Raw genomic sequence first — 17,130 nt, 5'->3', positions numbered from 1 at the left:
GCACGCTTTTTTCCCGCAATAGAGTATTGCACAAAGCGACATGTCTCGGTTTTCACTGCGCTCAGCAGCATTGAAAAACGATAGCAATGCGACACCATTCAACCCTCCCACAAAACCCCCTTACCACCTGCCACACACTCATGCATATACATACATATCGCATGGAATTCTCTGGCGGATGTCGATTATATAGTAATTTTTTTTCTCATCCCCCGTTAGTTTTCGTGCCTACACCGTGAATTTTCTTCTCATTCTCCCCTCGATATATGATGACATAAAAAAGAAATAAAGTGAAATCTATCGACCGTATGATTTTCTGGTAATTTGTGAACCGATTTTTTCGCAATCATTTTGTTATATTTGTGCTGTTTTATCTCTCTAGACTGATCATGAAGAACAAAATGTATTCATCCATGTTAAAATACAAGTCCTTTGTAATGTTTTTTAATACTTTTTATTTTATCACTGCATTCAAAGCTTCGATTTTTTTTTGGAAAATACTAAAAGTGCAGATTCAATCGTAAAAAGGATCATAATATAATACTACATTTTTATTCAGAGTGAATAAAGGAAAAGAGTGGTGCTTTAAATGATTTACCCCCTTAAATAAATTTTTTCAAATGCATACCTAAGCAGAAATGAAATCAAAAGGATTGTAAAAATTTAGTTGCAGATAAATTTTGAAAAGTCTTAGAATTTTCTTTTAAATCTTTTTCATAACTGATTTTATATCAGAGTGTATGAGTTTATTTACTTTGATATGATTTATATTTACATTAAAGTCTAGATGAAGTTTTAATTTAATAAAATAAAAATATCAATTAAAAGTTTATTAGGAAAGTTTAGAAATGAATAAAAATATTAGTGTGCTAACTTTAATGATTAACAAACTTGAGTAGAAAATTATCGAAGCTGGGATCATGTTAGGAATGCCTGAGATTTTAGAGGGGTTTTATCAGGAATTTAGTGCTTTAGAATATTGGATCCTGAGGAAATTAATTTGTAAAAGCTCACTTGACCATAAAACGTCATACTCTGATAAAGTCCTGACCCTGTTAAATATTCCTGAATGATTTTCATACTTGGAGATCTTTGTTAAAACAATTTATCAGTATCCCATTTGATGGTTTATAATGTAAATGTGAACAAAATTGTCGCAGTTATTTAGAAGCATTTTTCATGATTAAAAAACAGCATAATTAAAGTGTAGAAACCTGGAGATGCAAAAATATGTCAAACTTTTAACTTCAAACAATCGGACCCATTACAATAACTTCCAAATGTGAAGTTGAAATTTGTAATTTTATGATGTTTTTATTCATTGTATGCAGATGATCTAGTTTCGAAGCATATAGCTGAGTGTATCTGTTAATATCACATGTACACATTCCAGTACTTTTTTTGTTGTTTTAAATTACAATATTGTTTCAGTGAAGTTATTGTTTGCATTTTATAAATTTAAAATTGTTTTTTAAAAATCGGTTCAATAATTTTTGTTTGAATACATGGCATGTAAGTGATGTTTGCATATTTTATAGATCGAAATGATAAAAATTTGAATGATGATTTTTCCTATTTGTTTTTTCTACTTAAAATAACGTATTTCTAGATCAGGTTTTATTTTAGTCTTAATTATTATCACATTGGTCTAGTTCTGATGCCATTTTAATCACAAAATTTATTACACCTTTCGAATGAGGGTATTTTTTGTGTGAAAAAATACGCTGATCTAAAAAAAATTCACATTGTAGTATTTTTGTAGAAGAAAAACGACTTTTTCGGCATACCCATGCGGAAAAATCACTTTTCCATTAAAGAGGGATTGAACTTTTCACGCAGGTATCACGAAAAATCATATTTAGCCCTAAGAAGGACAACTAAACGAGCGTAAATCACGTATTTACTACCCTCGCCTTCGGCTCAGGTTGTAATTTTACACGTGGTTTGAGCTAGACTACTTTCCCTCCCTAGGTGTGAAATGTACTGTTACTTGCTTAAACTCACGCATTCCATTGAACATCTTCGCATGGACACAATATTTGAATAAACTTGATAGGAACTGATTTGTTTCATAAAAGAATAACAAAACCTTTGATCATTTCTCATATAACCTTATTTATAAAATTAAATACTCTTGAAGAGAATTCGAATCACCATTAATGATGCAATAATATGATGTACAGTGTTACATCGATAATTATTGTGAAATATTTAGATAAAAAATGAAAAATTATCAACAAAAGTATTTTTTTTTTTTAATTCCATAGATTCTATCGCTCTTCGTAGTAACTAGCTGATCAAAATACCCCTTTTTTACAAATTGTTTCTTTAATTATAATTTATGGACATTTCAATTAAAATTAGAATGGAAACTATAACATGTTATATATTTATGCGTTAGACATCACTATTTAACGCATTAATAGAGAATTTTTAATTATTTATAAAATAATTTGTAACTATATAGAAAATTCTCGATTTTAAAATAGAACTTTTCATTTCGGAATTCAATAACTTACACTGTTAATATTTACATGTCCTTAATTGGCGTTGGTTATGTTGCTAAAAACTATTATCAATGGAACGAATGTAAACTCAAGATCTCCATGTAAATTTTTTTAATCTGACTCTTACATTGGTAACATTGCGATAAATTAATGCAACATTGCTTGTTCTATTTTCAATGGGACAATGATCTTCGAAATATAAAATAAAATATCCTAGCAAAGTATCCAATTTAAAAGTAATGTTATAACACTTTAATCAATGTAAGGCTCATCGATATTTTCTGATTCGAGATCGTACTAATTCAGCATGTGAATGATTATTCACCATGATTACGATGTGAGTTTATTAATATTCAAAAACAAGAACTTCAATTTACAAAGTGTAATGAAATTTCTTATTTACCCTACTTTTATTTGCACTGGAATTAGATTACATTGACATCACATTAGTGTTACAGTGAAGGCCTGTGGTATCAATGTAAAGACTCTGGACCACCAATATAATTATAATTAAGAATCAAATTATTTTTTATTCAGAAATATTAGTTTTTCACTGTTGATGGAATGTTTAATTTTGACTCAATTAACATTCAACTTGGTTACAATGATATATTTATACCCACCTATATATATTCTGTAACAATCTATGGTTAAAATATAGTTGAAAAATGGCGGATCTCACGATTAGTCACGTTGCATCGTACTCAGTGTAATTTGATTTCACATACCGATCCAAATAGAATTAAGAGAAAAAGCACAAGTCAGTTAAGTGTGTAACAACGTGGTTGCACTTATTCAAAATAATATTCCAACAAAACCACATACATAGTTATTTTTTTATGCTAATCTGTGTGATTTGTTAATAATGAAATTTGATCTTCAAAGTATCTAATTATGATACGGTTCTTGATAAGAAAATATTACAAATATTTTCATATTAAATTTCTTAACAAAAAATATATCAAATACATTTATATATATACAGATATAAATATATATGAAAAAGCTTGGAGCTATTATATGAAATTATCATTCCTAAAGCTCTAGTGCAAATTGCCTGAAGCTTATTCTAATAAAAAAATATGTGATTCAATTCAGAGAAGCCGTTGAATTGAACCATTTTCACTTATATTTTTATCTCTCTACGGTGAAGCTTTTTGTAAGTTTTTTCCTGGAAGCTTATCATCTTGGTACAGGAAAGGTAAACAATCTAGCAAAGGAATGTCCAGCATAGTGACCTTTATTCCCTCCCTCATTTATTCCAACGAGAAAATAACACGCATCCCTTACAGACGACCCTTCCTTGTTGCTCTTAACCCTTCTCTCTTTTACACAACTTCTACTTCTGAGAGGGAAAATGCAACGTTAAAATATGCGAAGAACGTAAGTACGTGCAAGAGAATCTCGTTACTCCATTATCACTGGATTACCGCACCTGCAACTCGTCCCAGATCACACCGATCCATTGTGTTACCCTACTACGATACCTCTATTCTGTAAAACAACCCTTATTTCTTATCGCATCGTATCTTCACTCGCAACGTTTACCAGTAAATTGCATCCACAATTAAAACCACAAAAGGGGTGATCAAACTCTCCACAATATTCCTCTCCTACCCTCAATCTCTATGTACTTGATAATAGGCTTGATAACACGCCACCATCCCCCGCAATTAATTTTAATTTACATTCCGGTAATTGTTTTTTATCGACGTTATTTTACTATCTAAAACTGCCGCTTTATCCATTTCGATGATTCGGTCAACTCTTATTCGATTATCGATTCATTCCCGATTTAATAAAAAGTGAGAAAATATCGGGTAATATTTTCGAGGAATTATTGATCATGCGGAAATTGTTGGAAGGAAGACTAGGATGATGTTTTTTAACTATTACTTTATATTATACTAAAAAAAAGTTCGAGCGAAAATCATTCGACCATTAATAACTATTTTATGACTTATAATTTTTTTGAATTATTTTGTCCTTTTGTGAAAACCAAATAATACTGTATATCTTTCTAGAATAATTGGACCCGCAGAGAAATGTATAGTAAACATTACCCTGAATTTTATGGTAATTTGGTTATTAAAAATAGTAACACTGCCGTATGAGAGTAAAAATTACTATACTCATTGCAAAAATTACTGTGCACACTGTAAAAATTACTAAACTGCGTAGTAATTTTTAAGGTAATTTTTACTATACATTTCTCTGCGTGTATACCATTTGGTATCTTATTATAGTGTTTCCCCATGTGTTTGTTTTTTTGACCGCTAGATGGAGTTTCAGCGTTTTATTCTCAAACTTAATATTCTCTACCATGAGAGATAAAATATTTTCAACAACAAGTCAAAATTAAAAGTAATAGAGACCCATGAAGAGAAATTAAAACAGAGATATTCTCTTAGTATCCCCATCTTGGCTCGGTCTGTTTTAAGCTTGTGTCATCAACAATATTACACAGATGAAATAAACATTTAAAGTTCTGATGACAATGGTTTTATCCAAATATTAATATCCCCAAAATTAAAAAGAAAATCTTTGCGAAAATTATCCAGAGTCTAGACTTAAGCGTATTAAAAAGTTTGCGGAGTAAAGGATAACAAAAGAAAGGCAGACAACATAATATAGTTGAAAAGTGGTAAAAAGGATCAAGGGGTTGGAAATAAGGGAAGCGACGAGCAAATAAGACGAGAAATCTTTGCAGACAGAGTAAAAGAAGGCGAGAAATGGTGAAAGCTCGTGCACTTCCAGCGAACACGGGACATAGAGCAGAGAATGAAAGCTAAAACGGAGGTGAAAAAGATAGATAGGAGGTGGGAATTGTACAAAAAAAGAAAGACTCCACGTTGGGTGTGAGAGGTAGGTCCAGAAAAGGTCCAAAGTATGAGTTTTATGGCGAGGCAGAGGATATATAGTTACATGTAGATCTGTAGCGAAGTACGCTTATGCGCGAACGTGTACAGAAGGATGAAGAGAATGAGTGTGAGTACTTTGTATAACAGAGTCGTGCACTCGGCATATTTTAGGTCACCCGGCACTTCCACGCTTGAATATAATGGCTTCGCGTGCGCGTCCGTTCTCTCTGTGTACTATATTCGAGTCCTCGAGTGCTTTCCACCAACCCCTGTGGACACGACACACTCTTTTCATCCATTGCTAACGGAGATGAGGAAGGGTTATAATTAACTTGGTGGAATCATCGCGAAAAGAGTAACTGCAAGAATAGAAATTACAACTGATAGGGGAAGCTTCGTTATCTTGTTATTAAATTTATTATAGGTAATAATTATAAGTATAGTCTAGCATCAATAATGAATTTTAATGGCAATTATAATAAATTTACTCAACTTTTTAAGTAGTATAATTAGTTTATTTTTTTGCTTCAGAACTCTCTAGTTATATTGAACTGGTAAAATTCCTTCATAGAAATGCCAATTATTTTTTTTCCTCTTGAGACCAAATAACTGTAAAATATAATTCTTAAAATGTTTTCTGAAATAAAATATTTTTAAAAATAAATCAGTTTTATTTGGTTTTACGAGTGAAATTTTATTAACGAATTTTCTATTTATTTGAAAATTAAAAATTATTGACATGGAAACTAACCTGATATATTAAACACATTATGTCCATATTTGTACCATTAATAGCCACACATGCTGGGAGAAAAAGTTATTAAATTTTTTATCACGACAAAAATAAATTTAATAACCCATTTTTACAGGTGTTTCAATTTAAATGTTATTTCATTTCAATGCATTGTTTATTTAATTGAAAGAATTGTAATGAGTTTCATTGAGAGCATCGTTAATATAAAAAAAAAGGTTTATAAAATTACCAATAGAAGTTTCTTCCAGTGGTTAAACATCTTTAAAGAATTTATTTCAAACAATTTGGTTAGTTTGGAGAATTTTATAAAATTGGAAATCTACTAAGAGCCAACGAAGAATTTTGTCGAATGTAATTACGTTTACTATTAAAGAAGCTTCTTGGGTTTTACTAAACTTGTCGAAAAGTTTCTCTCTGAAATTACGAGAAGGATGAAACGAATAGGTTGAAAAAGAGCAAAAATAAAAAAAAAAGTCAGACTGCTTTCATCGTAATTCGTGGTATGTGCTCTGTAAGAAATTATTGATGACAAAGACAAGTTATACAACTAATAAATTGTTCACAAGTCGATCCTGATTAATTTTAAATGACACATGGGTACTAATTTATGAAAGCAATTTGTTCGTCAAAACTTTTTAGAATTTTTCCAAATGTTTGTTTTTTTAATTTCATAATTATGTCACTAAACTTTAACAATGGAATTTTTCCAAATATTTTCATCAGATTTTAATTTGAAATTTCTCATATTTTTTTGTCTCTTCCAAATTCTTTTGTATTGAATTATTAATCTTTTGATTTTTTAATCTTTATCAGCTTTTATATTCGAAACCAATAACACTTTATTTTTAGTTTCAAAGCCAATAGTATGTTAAGCTTACGAACCATTATGTAAAATTTATAAGCTTGTAAATATTTATTATTTATAAATTCACTTTATATTCATTTATTCAAAATTATAAATTTTTCGCGTCTTTGAAGCCATTTTTAACAAGATATCTCTTTCCCGATATTAAATGGAATATAACGAATAGTTTTTTATATTTGTATAGACTAACGAGTGATCATTATAATGACTCATTAGTACAAAGTAAGTTCAATAATATCATAATAAAATGGGTTTGGGCTTAGTTTGTGCCCTGACAACAAACTATTCATTCATTGAAATCCGTAATTTTGTCATTTTTTGGTTTTTTTGTTTATAAAAAATGACTGTTGTTATAAACTATTGGAATGGTAGATCAGAGAGGACTTGATTGAGCCAATTAATAACACAATGATTATCCAAAACTAAGTTTGTTTAACACTCTAATTAATACTCTAAGAATTACTAAAATAATATTTATATAAGTAAACCAAAATACAAAGACTTTTATCAATATGAAAGGAACGCGTTGTAACACCAAGAAGCTTCACGAAAGAGAGTGAGTGAAGGCGTTCAGGGAACAATCTCACAAACCGGAAGGGAGAGCTAGTGTCGTGGGCCTTATGCACTTCACGACAGCCATAGATGTCGCCACCGACAAAGTCTAAACCTCAACATAAACAATACACAATTGTTTAATCACATCAAGTCTTCTTTACTCAACTTATTTTACACTTCTTTGTTATGAGAAAAAAATGGTTCAATCGAACTTGTTCAAACTTTTTTCAGGTCTTCTTCATTGTATTATCTTTAAAATGAAATTTGTTTAGAGTCGATATCTCCAATGATTTTCAATATATCGAGAAACATAGTGACATACACACGCACATATCTACATACATACGTCAATATTTGAACCTCCTTATATATATATGCTTTTTAAATCTTTCAAAACGTTAAGATATGATAAAATTACGAATTTGAAAAATCGACCCCATTACAATAACTTCCTAATGGGAAGTTAATAATTGTATGTCTTCATCTATATGTTGATAGACAAACGACGGAATTTTTTGTTAACAATGCTTGACTCATTTGTTTATATTACTTTAGCACTTCAGGCGTTTTTCTTTAATTATAAACAAATAGATCTGAGCACACTTTGTTTGTGCTAGCACAACGAACTTCCTATTATTAATTGTTATAAACAATTCGTAATTGTTAAAAGTCATATTTGGTTGTGAACAATAATGTGTAGTCAATATCGACTTAATTTTCGGATGAAATTGTTGTTCTTTCGCTTAAAAGTATATTAAATAGTCAATTTTTTTATTCATTTATTATTAGTTTTTTCGTTATAAAAAAAACGGCTCGACTGAATTCGTTCAAATTTCTTTCTGATCTTCTTTATAATAATATCTTTCGAATAAATTTAGGTTGAAGTCGATGTCTTAATCCGTTCTTGAGATATCGAAAACGAAAAAAATGCTGACATCCGTACAGACATACGTACGTACGTACATGCACACATCATTCTGAAAATCGGTTAGTTTGCTTGCAAGTATCTTGAAACGTGAAGATATGATGAAAATTCAAATGTCACCAATCAACCCAATTACAATAACTTCCTAATGGGAAGTTAATAATTTGTCATTTCAATAAACTTTTCATTTTTTTCAAAAATCGTTACTCGTATAATTATTTCACAATATTATTATATCAAATTTACAGGATATTGTCTAAAGCTTCTTAGCTTTTAAATTTGCCTTAATCGTGGTGATCCATTGAACAAATATTTTTTCAATCTTTTCGATCTGCAATTTAGTAAGAGTAGTCTTTAGTGCTGAACATCCTGAACCGTAGACTGTTCATTTCCTCAATGCATCAATCGTGGAAGACTAGATTCAACAACGTTGACAATAGCAAAAACGAGTAACCTCATGAGATTCCGGACAATCGATCGAGTTCAGCATTACTCCTTTTAAACGTTTCATTTAGTTATTCTACATTCCATATTACTATCGTTAGTTTCTTTCTCACTGCATCTTTCGTTCTCTCCGTCTTTTCCACGGTGTCATCTAAACTTTAGAGTCACTGAACTTCTACTAAACCGTCACGGTAATAAAGCGACGGTGCTTCTTAAAGATGGATTGTTGGCCCAATGCCCATTGTACCCGAACTCTACTTCTATCGTTCATTTTCGCTTATGTGGAATGTACATGAAGAAAAATTACCATCATTGAAAGATGTCTGGAACGTTTTTTTACTTTATTTCACAGATTTTGTGTTAATTTCAAAACATGTCTCACTTTTAAATTAATAAATGAAAAACTAGAAATCTTCCTGAGACTTACTGTTACTTGCTTAACTGTGTTGAAGTACACTGCAAATTCAAATTATGTTACCGTAAATATATAGACATACGTTCAATGCTAAGCTCCGTAAACACACTATAGATTTTAATACACTCTGAAGGGTGATGAAAATGACTACCAGACTCTACAGTTTGTGTATAACAGTTAAACATTGAAGACACGCAAGGTGTATTATTTTAACATAATTTAGATTTAGAGTACAATAAATACAATCTTTGTTTTAACAACAATGTGTTATTTGATAAGGAAAAGGAGAATTTACTTTGTGTTTTTGTAAATTCACGAATAGAACCAAATATTGACTATTATGTAACGAAAATAAAAAATAACGTACGTCTAGTCATGAGAGTGTAGATGGCGTTACAGTGCCATATTTTGTGGGGAACTGGTTGCACCCAACATACAAATATAATTGAATTGTCAATAACTTAATTTTTTTATTCAACAAATTACAATTACATATAAAACTATGATTGCGTTATTATTTTTGTACATTACGAACGATGGAATTTTAAATACTGACTGAGTATATCTATATATTAAAGATAAAAAAGTGGGAGAATAAAAGCTGATCGCCAAAATTCACATAGAGTTAACAAAGTCCGATTTTTTTTCGGTTATAGACTCTTTAAAGAAACTCTGGCACGCAGATGATACTAAAACATGGCTAAAGGTGTTAAGCTTACGAAAAATCTTTGAATGTCTGATCAAAAATGTCTTCGACATGCCAAATTCTGTTATGAGCAATGCTATTGGGATTTAAAAAATTCGGATACGTCACTTGCACTGAGAGAAGAATGGAAAATAAAATATCTTGCCATAGTCTTAGGTAGAATTTATTTTAGACATTTCTACATCGCTATGGAGCTCTTGTTGCCATTAAGGTTACTGTCCCAATTGTTGCTCATCAACCTATTCTCGCTCAATAAACTTAAAATTAATTTTTTCTTCTATAAAGGATACATGATTATATTCTTCAATGGTTGAATATTCATGAGTTAATACAAAGATACCAAAATATTTTTTTTGATCAACATTTTGCAGAAAAATATTTTTTGATTACCAAATAAAATTTACTGAACGAGAATAGGTTCACGAGCGACGATTGAGACATTGACCTTATGTAAGTAAGTGCAAATTAGACAATCCTAACCTATGCTTGATAAATTTTTGTTTAAGATAACATAAGATTTAACCAATTTCAAATTATCTAACTACTACTTAATTACAACTTCATAAAATTGACTAATTTTACGTGCTACATAAGTATTTATTCAAAAAATTAGGCACTTATTACATTAGTCTAATTAAAATGTTTAAAAGACAAATAAATGTTTAAATTGAATTTTTTAGAACAATTAAAGAGTAGAGTTCCGTTCTGGGGACACCTCCAAGAATAAATTATTTGTGCTGGGTTCCACTAAAATAGTGAATAAATTTATTTAGGCCATATGAGGGACCCCCAAAGGGGGAAGTCACATATGACAAATACAGGCACAATTTGAAGCGAATTATATTGATTGGCAAGAAAGCTTATTAATCGCGTAACTGGAAGGTCCAAGTTCGAGTCCCAGTCTTGACAGAATATATTTTTCGCAAAGAATCATCCTGAACTACCCAAGTAAAAATGATCAGTCGTTGGACGCGCCCAAAGGAGGCCCAATTCAAGCCCAAATCATTTTTTAGGCTCACTGAAAATATTTTTAGGCTTGAATTCAGCTCGTTGTGAGCTTGTAAAAGACTTTTGGGCTCGAATTGGGCGTGTTTTAGGCCTGAAAATAATGTTTGGGCTTGAATCCTAATTCGGCTCCTTCGAAATGGGCTTGTTTTGAGCACTGAAAATTTGTCTAAATCAAGATTGGGTTTTAATCGGGTCTGTATTGGGCTTTTTTTTCATTTAGAGCTTCTTTTGGGTCTATTTATTTTAACTCGGGTAGTCGTGGAGTTGTCTATAAGTGTTTAATCACCAAAAAGTGGACGTACCCCTCGAAAAGAATTATATTCAAATTAACAAAGCAATTTGATTATTTATATTAGATTCATCCTTTTGTCAAACTCATTTTCAATATTTTTCAGAAATATTATTGTTATTATCGCTAAAAGGATTTTAAAAAAATCTGTATTCATTTTTGTTACAGTGAATTCAAACTTTTAGTTCAGTCTGATATTAGAGAAATGAAGGAAACCTTTTTTAGTGCATATGTTGAGGCAAGCTCTCCAGTCAAACTCGAACGTGACAGTCTCATAACACGACTCAACTGTACTACCTCTATTTGCCAGAGGTCAAGATTTGTCACCTTAACGTTCTCAGGTGCAGTAAAAACTACTTTAGACTATAAAACTTTATGAGTTCGAAGTGAATGATTTTTTAAATAATTTCATCAAAATGTTAATTTTTTCATTATACTACTATGTTAAATATAGAAATAAATTTTGGATTAGTACAGCTTTTGCATCTCCCTCAGGTATTTTAATTTCCATTACTTGATAATATTAGATCGTCTTTAAGACTTGACAAGTTTATTTCTCCTCTCCCGCATTCTATAAAAATAAAATTAAAAAAAAATAGTAGATGCAATATCTTTCTTCTTTCCTTTACTCGGATTACCAAAACTCGATTGTCGCTGAGACGTCGACATGGCAACGGCGCGACCTCTTTCTTTTTCCATCTCTCTTAGTTTCTTTTTTATCCTTTTCCCTCTTTTTTTCCTGCATCCACTTTCTCGTCGATACACTTTTCTCGCGTAGTAAAAGCTGCGAATGCAAGAGAGGAAGAAACTCAAAACTTAAAATAGGAATATCAGGTAGCATGCTTTTTATGAAGAAAGCAAAAAAAAAATGTGAAAACGAGAGTATTCACCACTACGACTGATTCGTTCTCAATTTTAAATCTTAATCTGAGATCTACAAAATGTACGAATAAATGGTATGATGATGTATACTAAAATTTAATGAGGAAAAGTGGTGAAAATCATTCTGAAATATTCTGATGTGCGATGAATGAATGTTTCACGCTTGAGTTGAAGTTTAATCGGCTGAATTGGTTTTGGGTGTGACACTACACTATGAGTCTCTCGAGATTTACTGTAAAAGCAGCAAAAAAGAAGCTTTATATCTAAATTAAAAATTTATTTGAACTCTGAATTATTCTATCAAGTATAAATAAAAAACGTTTTACAACTCTTGGAAACTTGCGTCGGGATTCTATTCAAATGAATATTATAAACTGCATGAGTTAAATAATTTTCAGCAATTTGTCAGCTATAAATAGGTGTAAATGTCTTTTTTTCTGCAATTTAAAGTTTTTATAAAAATCATTGTTTACCTACAGAATGTTTTAAATTACTAAGAGAGATTTTTGAACTAACTTTGACTTTGTTACAATACCCGAGTATATGAATAAAAAAAAAACTATCATACACTGATCGTATTTGTTTTATAGTAATAACGAGATGCCTACAGTATTCATGGCGTCATGATTTGACGATGAATATTGATAAAACAGCCCAAAATAAAACGAAAATAAAGAATAAAATTTTTCGATATCTCGCTTAGTTTTAGAGATATTGACACTCAAAGTTTCGATGCTATGTGGGCTTATACACAGTCGTTATTTCATACCAACGTTATGAGAGGATTTATTTTGGTACAGATTTTTAGCTGCATTTAGAAAATTTTTTCTTCTACAAAAAAAAAATTCAACGTCGTGCTATATTTAATTTCCTTACAATAAATAGAAGATTAAAAAATTATTTAAATCTTTGCTTAAATCGAAAATTTATTTTTAATTATTCGTAAATTAACTGGTTAGTCGAAACATAATTAATAATTAAAATCAATGATTTCAAATAACTTGAAAAAAAAAATAATTGTAATAAGAATCCAAAGTATAGCTGAAACAGATTTGCTGTCGCAGCAATTTTTGTGCCTTTATTATCTAGATAGCTTTATCTAGATAAATACCACAATTATCTGAACCATATGAGCAAGTGAAGTATTGCTATTCTAGCAATACAAGCTTTTATGAGATTGTCTTGAAATGAGATTATCAAAATGAAACACATTTATAACGGTTGATTCATATTACCCTCTCTTTCCTATGTTAATATGGTGAACTAACCTCACAATTTTTTTGTGAGTAAATTTTAATTTTCCACCGTAAAATATAAATTCTAATTAATAATGAAATATTTAAAACTCTTTATCATCCTTTGTTTGTACGAAAAAAACAACAGTATCTCGGTTGGTAAATAAAATAGCCGTCATTCGTTCGTTTTTGGAAGGTTCTTGAACGACTAATAGTATAGTATAGGAAAAACCTATTTTAAAATTTGATTTAAAGATAAATGACAATATTTAAATAAAACTTAACAATTAAAATTGATTTATTACAAAATTATGAAACTTTTGATCGTTTTGTTTACAATAAATCTGAATTTACTTGTGCCATTGGGTTTAGTGTTTAACCTCACTTTTAACTCCACTTTATACATTTATTATTGCTAAATTAAATGGTAAAATTGATTGATAAAGCGAACTTAATTTCTTTGAATTATTAGCTATCACTTTTTGAATTTTCATATATTAATCTTTAATTTGATTTAATGCAAGATCCTCTTTAATATTAAATTAATTATCAGTTCATTACAAATCCAAGATTTCACAAACGTATTATGTAGAATGTCTATAAACAAACTATACATATTTTGTGGACATTGTTTACACTTGTTGAGTGTGTGAAAAATGTATAGTTTGTTAAAGACATTAAACATTGTACAGGCTTGCACCTTAAATCCAAGTGCATTCTCGTTACACATTTAAATCACAAAAGTCACATTATTGTTTCCAACATAATATTACTGTTAATGATCAAACCTCCGGAAGAAAAAAAAAGTAAATTGCCACTAGATGATTTTGTAGTTAATTTATGGGTAAATAATTAATGAAGTAGGCACTTACTTGTTGTAAAGCACAATATCAGGCAACCATATGTGTTCAGATGGCACGTGAATAGTATCCACTCCTCCGTACTCTTCAGGGTTCCACTTGAGCTTATAGTCATTCCATTCCTGAAAGAAGATGCAAGAAGCATGTCAGAGGGTTGTAGAGGTGAGTAGAAAATCGATTAATCAATAATTCGCCGTGAGATAGTGTTGTGGCAAAAGGCGGCTCTCTTTGTATCCCTTATCAACTAAAGCTAATCGCAAGGGATGACTGTTGTAGATGAATCTCCTTTAGTACCCTTACTTTATGTATATATACACTATATGCTTTTTTACTCAACATCTACCTTCAAGCTTTCATTATTTTTTATTACATTTTTTGCGGTCATTTTTTAAATCACAGATTTTACTTGCACTTTTTTATCGTTAAAAATAAATATAAATTAATTTTATTCTTTTATAAGTAAAGTGATAAATATGCTATTTTATTTTTTATCAATCAAGTCGAGTGAGTTTAATGTTTGGTAAAGAAGTGCCAGATAAATGAAGCAACCCTTTAGATCACCATGCAAAATATGTATGCATAAAAATGTGGTGCGCTCAACCACGAAATGGAATCTTCATTTATAAAACCGACTACGAGAACCCTCTCGCGTATGTCACAAGTGTCCTACTGTCCATCAGGATGCGTTGTTGCGTCAACATTGGGTATTCAACCTAGAATCACTCGTGGTTTTCAACCTGTCGCTCACAATGTCCTACTTTATTCGTGCCCACTCCTTCATGTATCTACATCACATAATCATTTTTTCTATTGCATAATTTTTTCTCCTTTGTTCTGACGTGCTTGTTTTTTTTTTCTTATTTTTTTTTACGTAACCACATGCATATTGTGTACCGTATGGCACTCTATGAAGACCCTTATGAGTACGGTAATGCTCTTTTTTCTTCATTTTTCATATATAAAATTGTCTAAGGTTGTTTTTGTTCCTGCATTTACAGAATAATTTTTTTTATCAGCTTCCTAATATATTCATTAAAAAAATTTTCCAGAATTTTCTCTGTAATTAATGTAATGTATAAATGATAAAGGAAGTCTAGGTGAAATAAACCCTCCGGAGAAAAAAAATTTTTTTTAAAAATTAAAAAAAAAAAATTCAGTATTTAATAAAAAAAGGAATTAAATAAAACTGACTTAATAAATAAATATTTAATTTATATTTAATCTGAATTGGAAAAATATGGTAGCGCTAAATAATATTTAGATTTATAAACATTGAAAATTAATTGAAGAAGAAATTAAAAATTAGTAGAACTTTTTTTTTGGTGTAGGAGTGATACTTGAACATTGATATCTTGTAGCAAAAAAAAACGTTTAAGCATGTTTAGCGATTACCAAGACTTTAAAGGAAACAATTTTCTAGGAATTTTTGATAGTCAATTTAGAGTAAAAGTTACTAGCCAAAAAAATTAAAAATTACTAGTTTTTTTAAATAAGAATATTTAATTAACTTGAAAAAAAGTACTATTCTGGTTCATAAAAATTACCAAAAATAGTAAAAAGTCCCTATGTTGGTAGGTAAAAATTTCTAGAAAAATATTTATAATTGTAGAAATTTAATTTCTTTTTAATATTCAATGTCAGTAGAAGTGTTTCAATGGATAGATTGGATAGAAAGTAAATTTCTAAAATTCTTAAATTTTTTTCTAGAAATTTTTACCTACCAACATAGGGACTTTTTACTATTTTTGGTAATTTTACACTATCGCGGTCTCCTCGTTTTTTGACTCTAGAAAAGGAGAGACTCTTTTTGAGTGGTTTTCTAAAAAAAATCTTCATTATTATGGCAACTTTACGAAAAAAATTACGAGAATAAAAAAAAATGACAACTCATACTGGTTTCAGGGTTTTAAATGTTCATGAAAAGGCACTTACTCACGTATAATTGTTGATAACTTTTTTACAAGTAATCGAATGAAGTTTTCATATTTTTTTTATAATCTACCCAAAAAAACAAACAAGTTGGAAAAAAAAACTTATGCAAAAATGTTAATTTTTCATGTTTTTACAATTCAAAATAACAACAATTTCTTTTAAAATTGACCTTTTTCACATATTATCGTTTGTACCTCTTTTTATTAAGTAATCATCAAAGTTATATGAACAAAACTATTCTTAAAATCACTTATCAAGTAATCAAGTACACAATATTGAAAGTAAACTTTAAAAAATTGAACATTTTCATCATTAAAAAAAATGGTATCTTACTAAGGTTTACTGTGTAAGAGAATTGGTAATTTTTACCAACCAGAAAAGTACTTTTTTCTAAGTTAATTAAATATTCTTATTTAAAAAATCTAGTAATTTTCAATTTTTTTGGCTAGTAAATTTTACTCTAAATTGACTAGTAAAAATTCCTACAAAATTTCTTCTATGTTGGTAAATCTGACAAAGCAGACTTAATTATGAGATTCAAATCAATACAAATTTAGTTCTTAGAGTAGTTGGCTTTAACAGGACTTGAATAAACTCTAATTTAAACTAATGCCTCTTAGAAAAGGTCCTGTTTTAGAGAAATATTAGACAGCGAATTTAGTAGGAGAATGAATGGAAGATGGCTGTGACTTTTAGAGCAAAAAAGAAAGTTTGGAGTCGTAAAATCTTGAGAAAAAATGTGCAAAGGTTTGTGACAGTGTTAGTTGTTAATTAAATAATACATGGAATATTCTGTTAGATGCTAAAAGAATCTAACAGAAACCTTTTAAATTTCAAACATATAAATTTGTTTTCTTCAGACATTTTGAGAATAAAAATAAAACGAGGCTTG

At 29.8% G+C, this 17,130-nt stretch overlaps 1 protein-coding gene across 1 annotated transcript in view; it reads right to left on the bottom strand.

Moving 5' to 3' along the window:
- nAChRalpha1 (nicotinic acetylcholine receptor alpha1) overlaps positions 1-17,130 on the bottom strand; it is a 154,121-nt gene that overhangs the window by 26,750 nt on the left and 110,241 nt on the right. The window contains exon 4 of the mRNA XM_035079209.1: positions 14,319-14,428. Within this exon, the coding sequence (XP_034935100.1) occupies positions 14,319-14,428 (110 nt within the window). The remainder of the gene's footprint in view (positions 1-14,318; positions 14,429-17,130) is intronic.

Source organism: Chelonus insularis, unplaced genomic scaffold, assembly GCF_013357705.1.
Source record: "Chelonus insularis isolate UGA/USDA-ARS -01 unplaced genomic scaffold, ASM1335770v1 contig_23_pilon, whole genome shotgun sequence".
In the NCBI taxonomy this organism is placed as follows: Eukaryota; Metazoa; Arthropoda; class Insecta; order Hymenoptera; family Braconidae; genus Chelonus; species Chelonus insularis.
The sequence above is the reverse complement of the archived record's forward strand: the minus strand, read 5'-3'. Positions and strand labels throughout refer to the sequence as shown.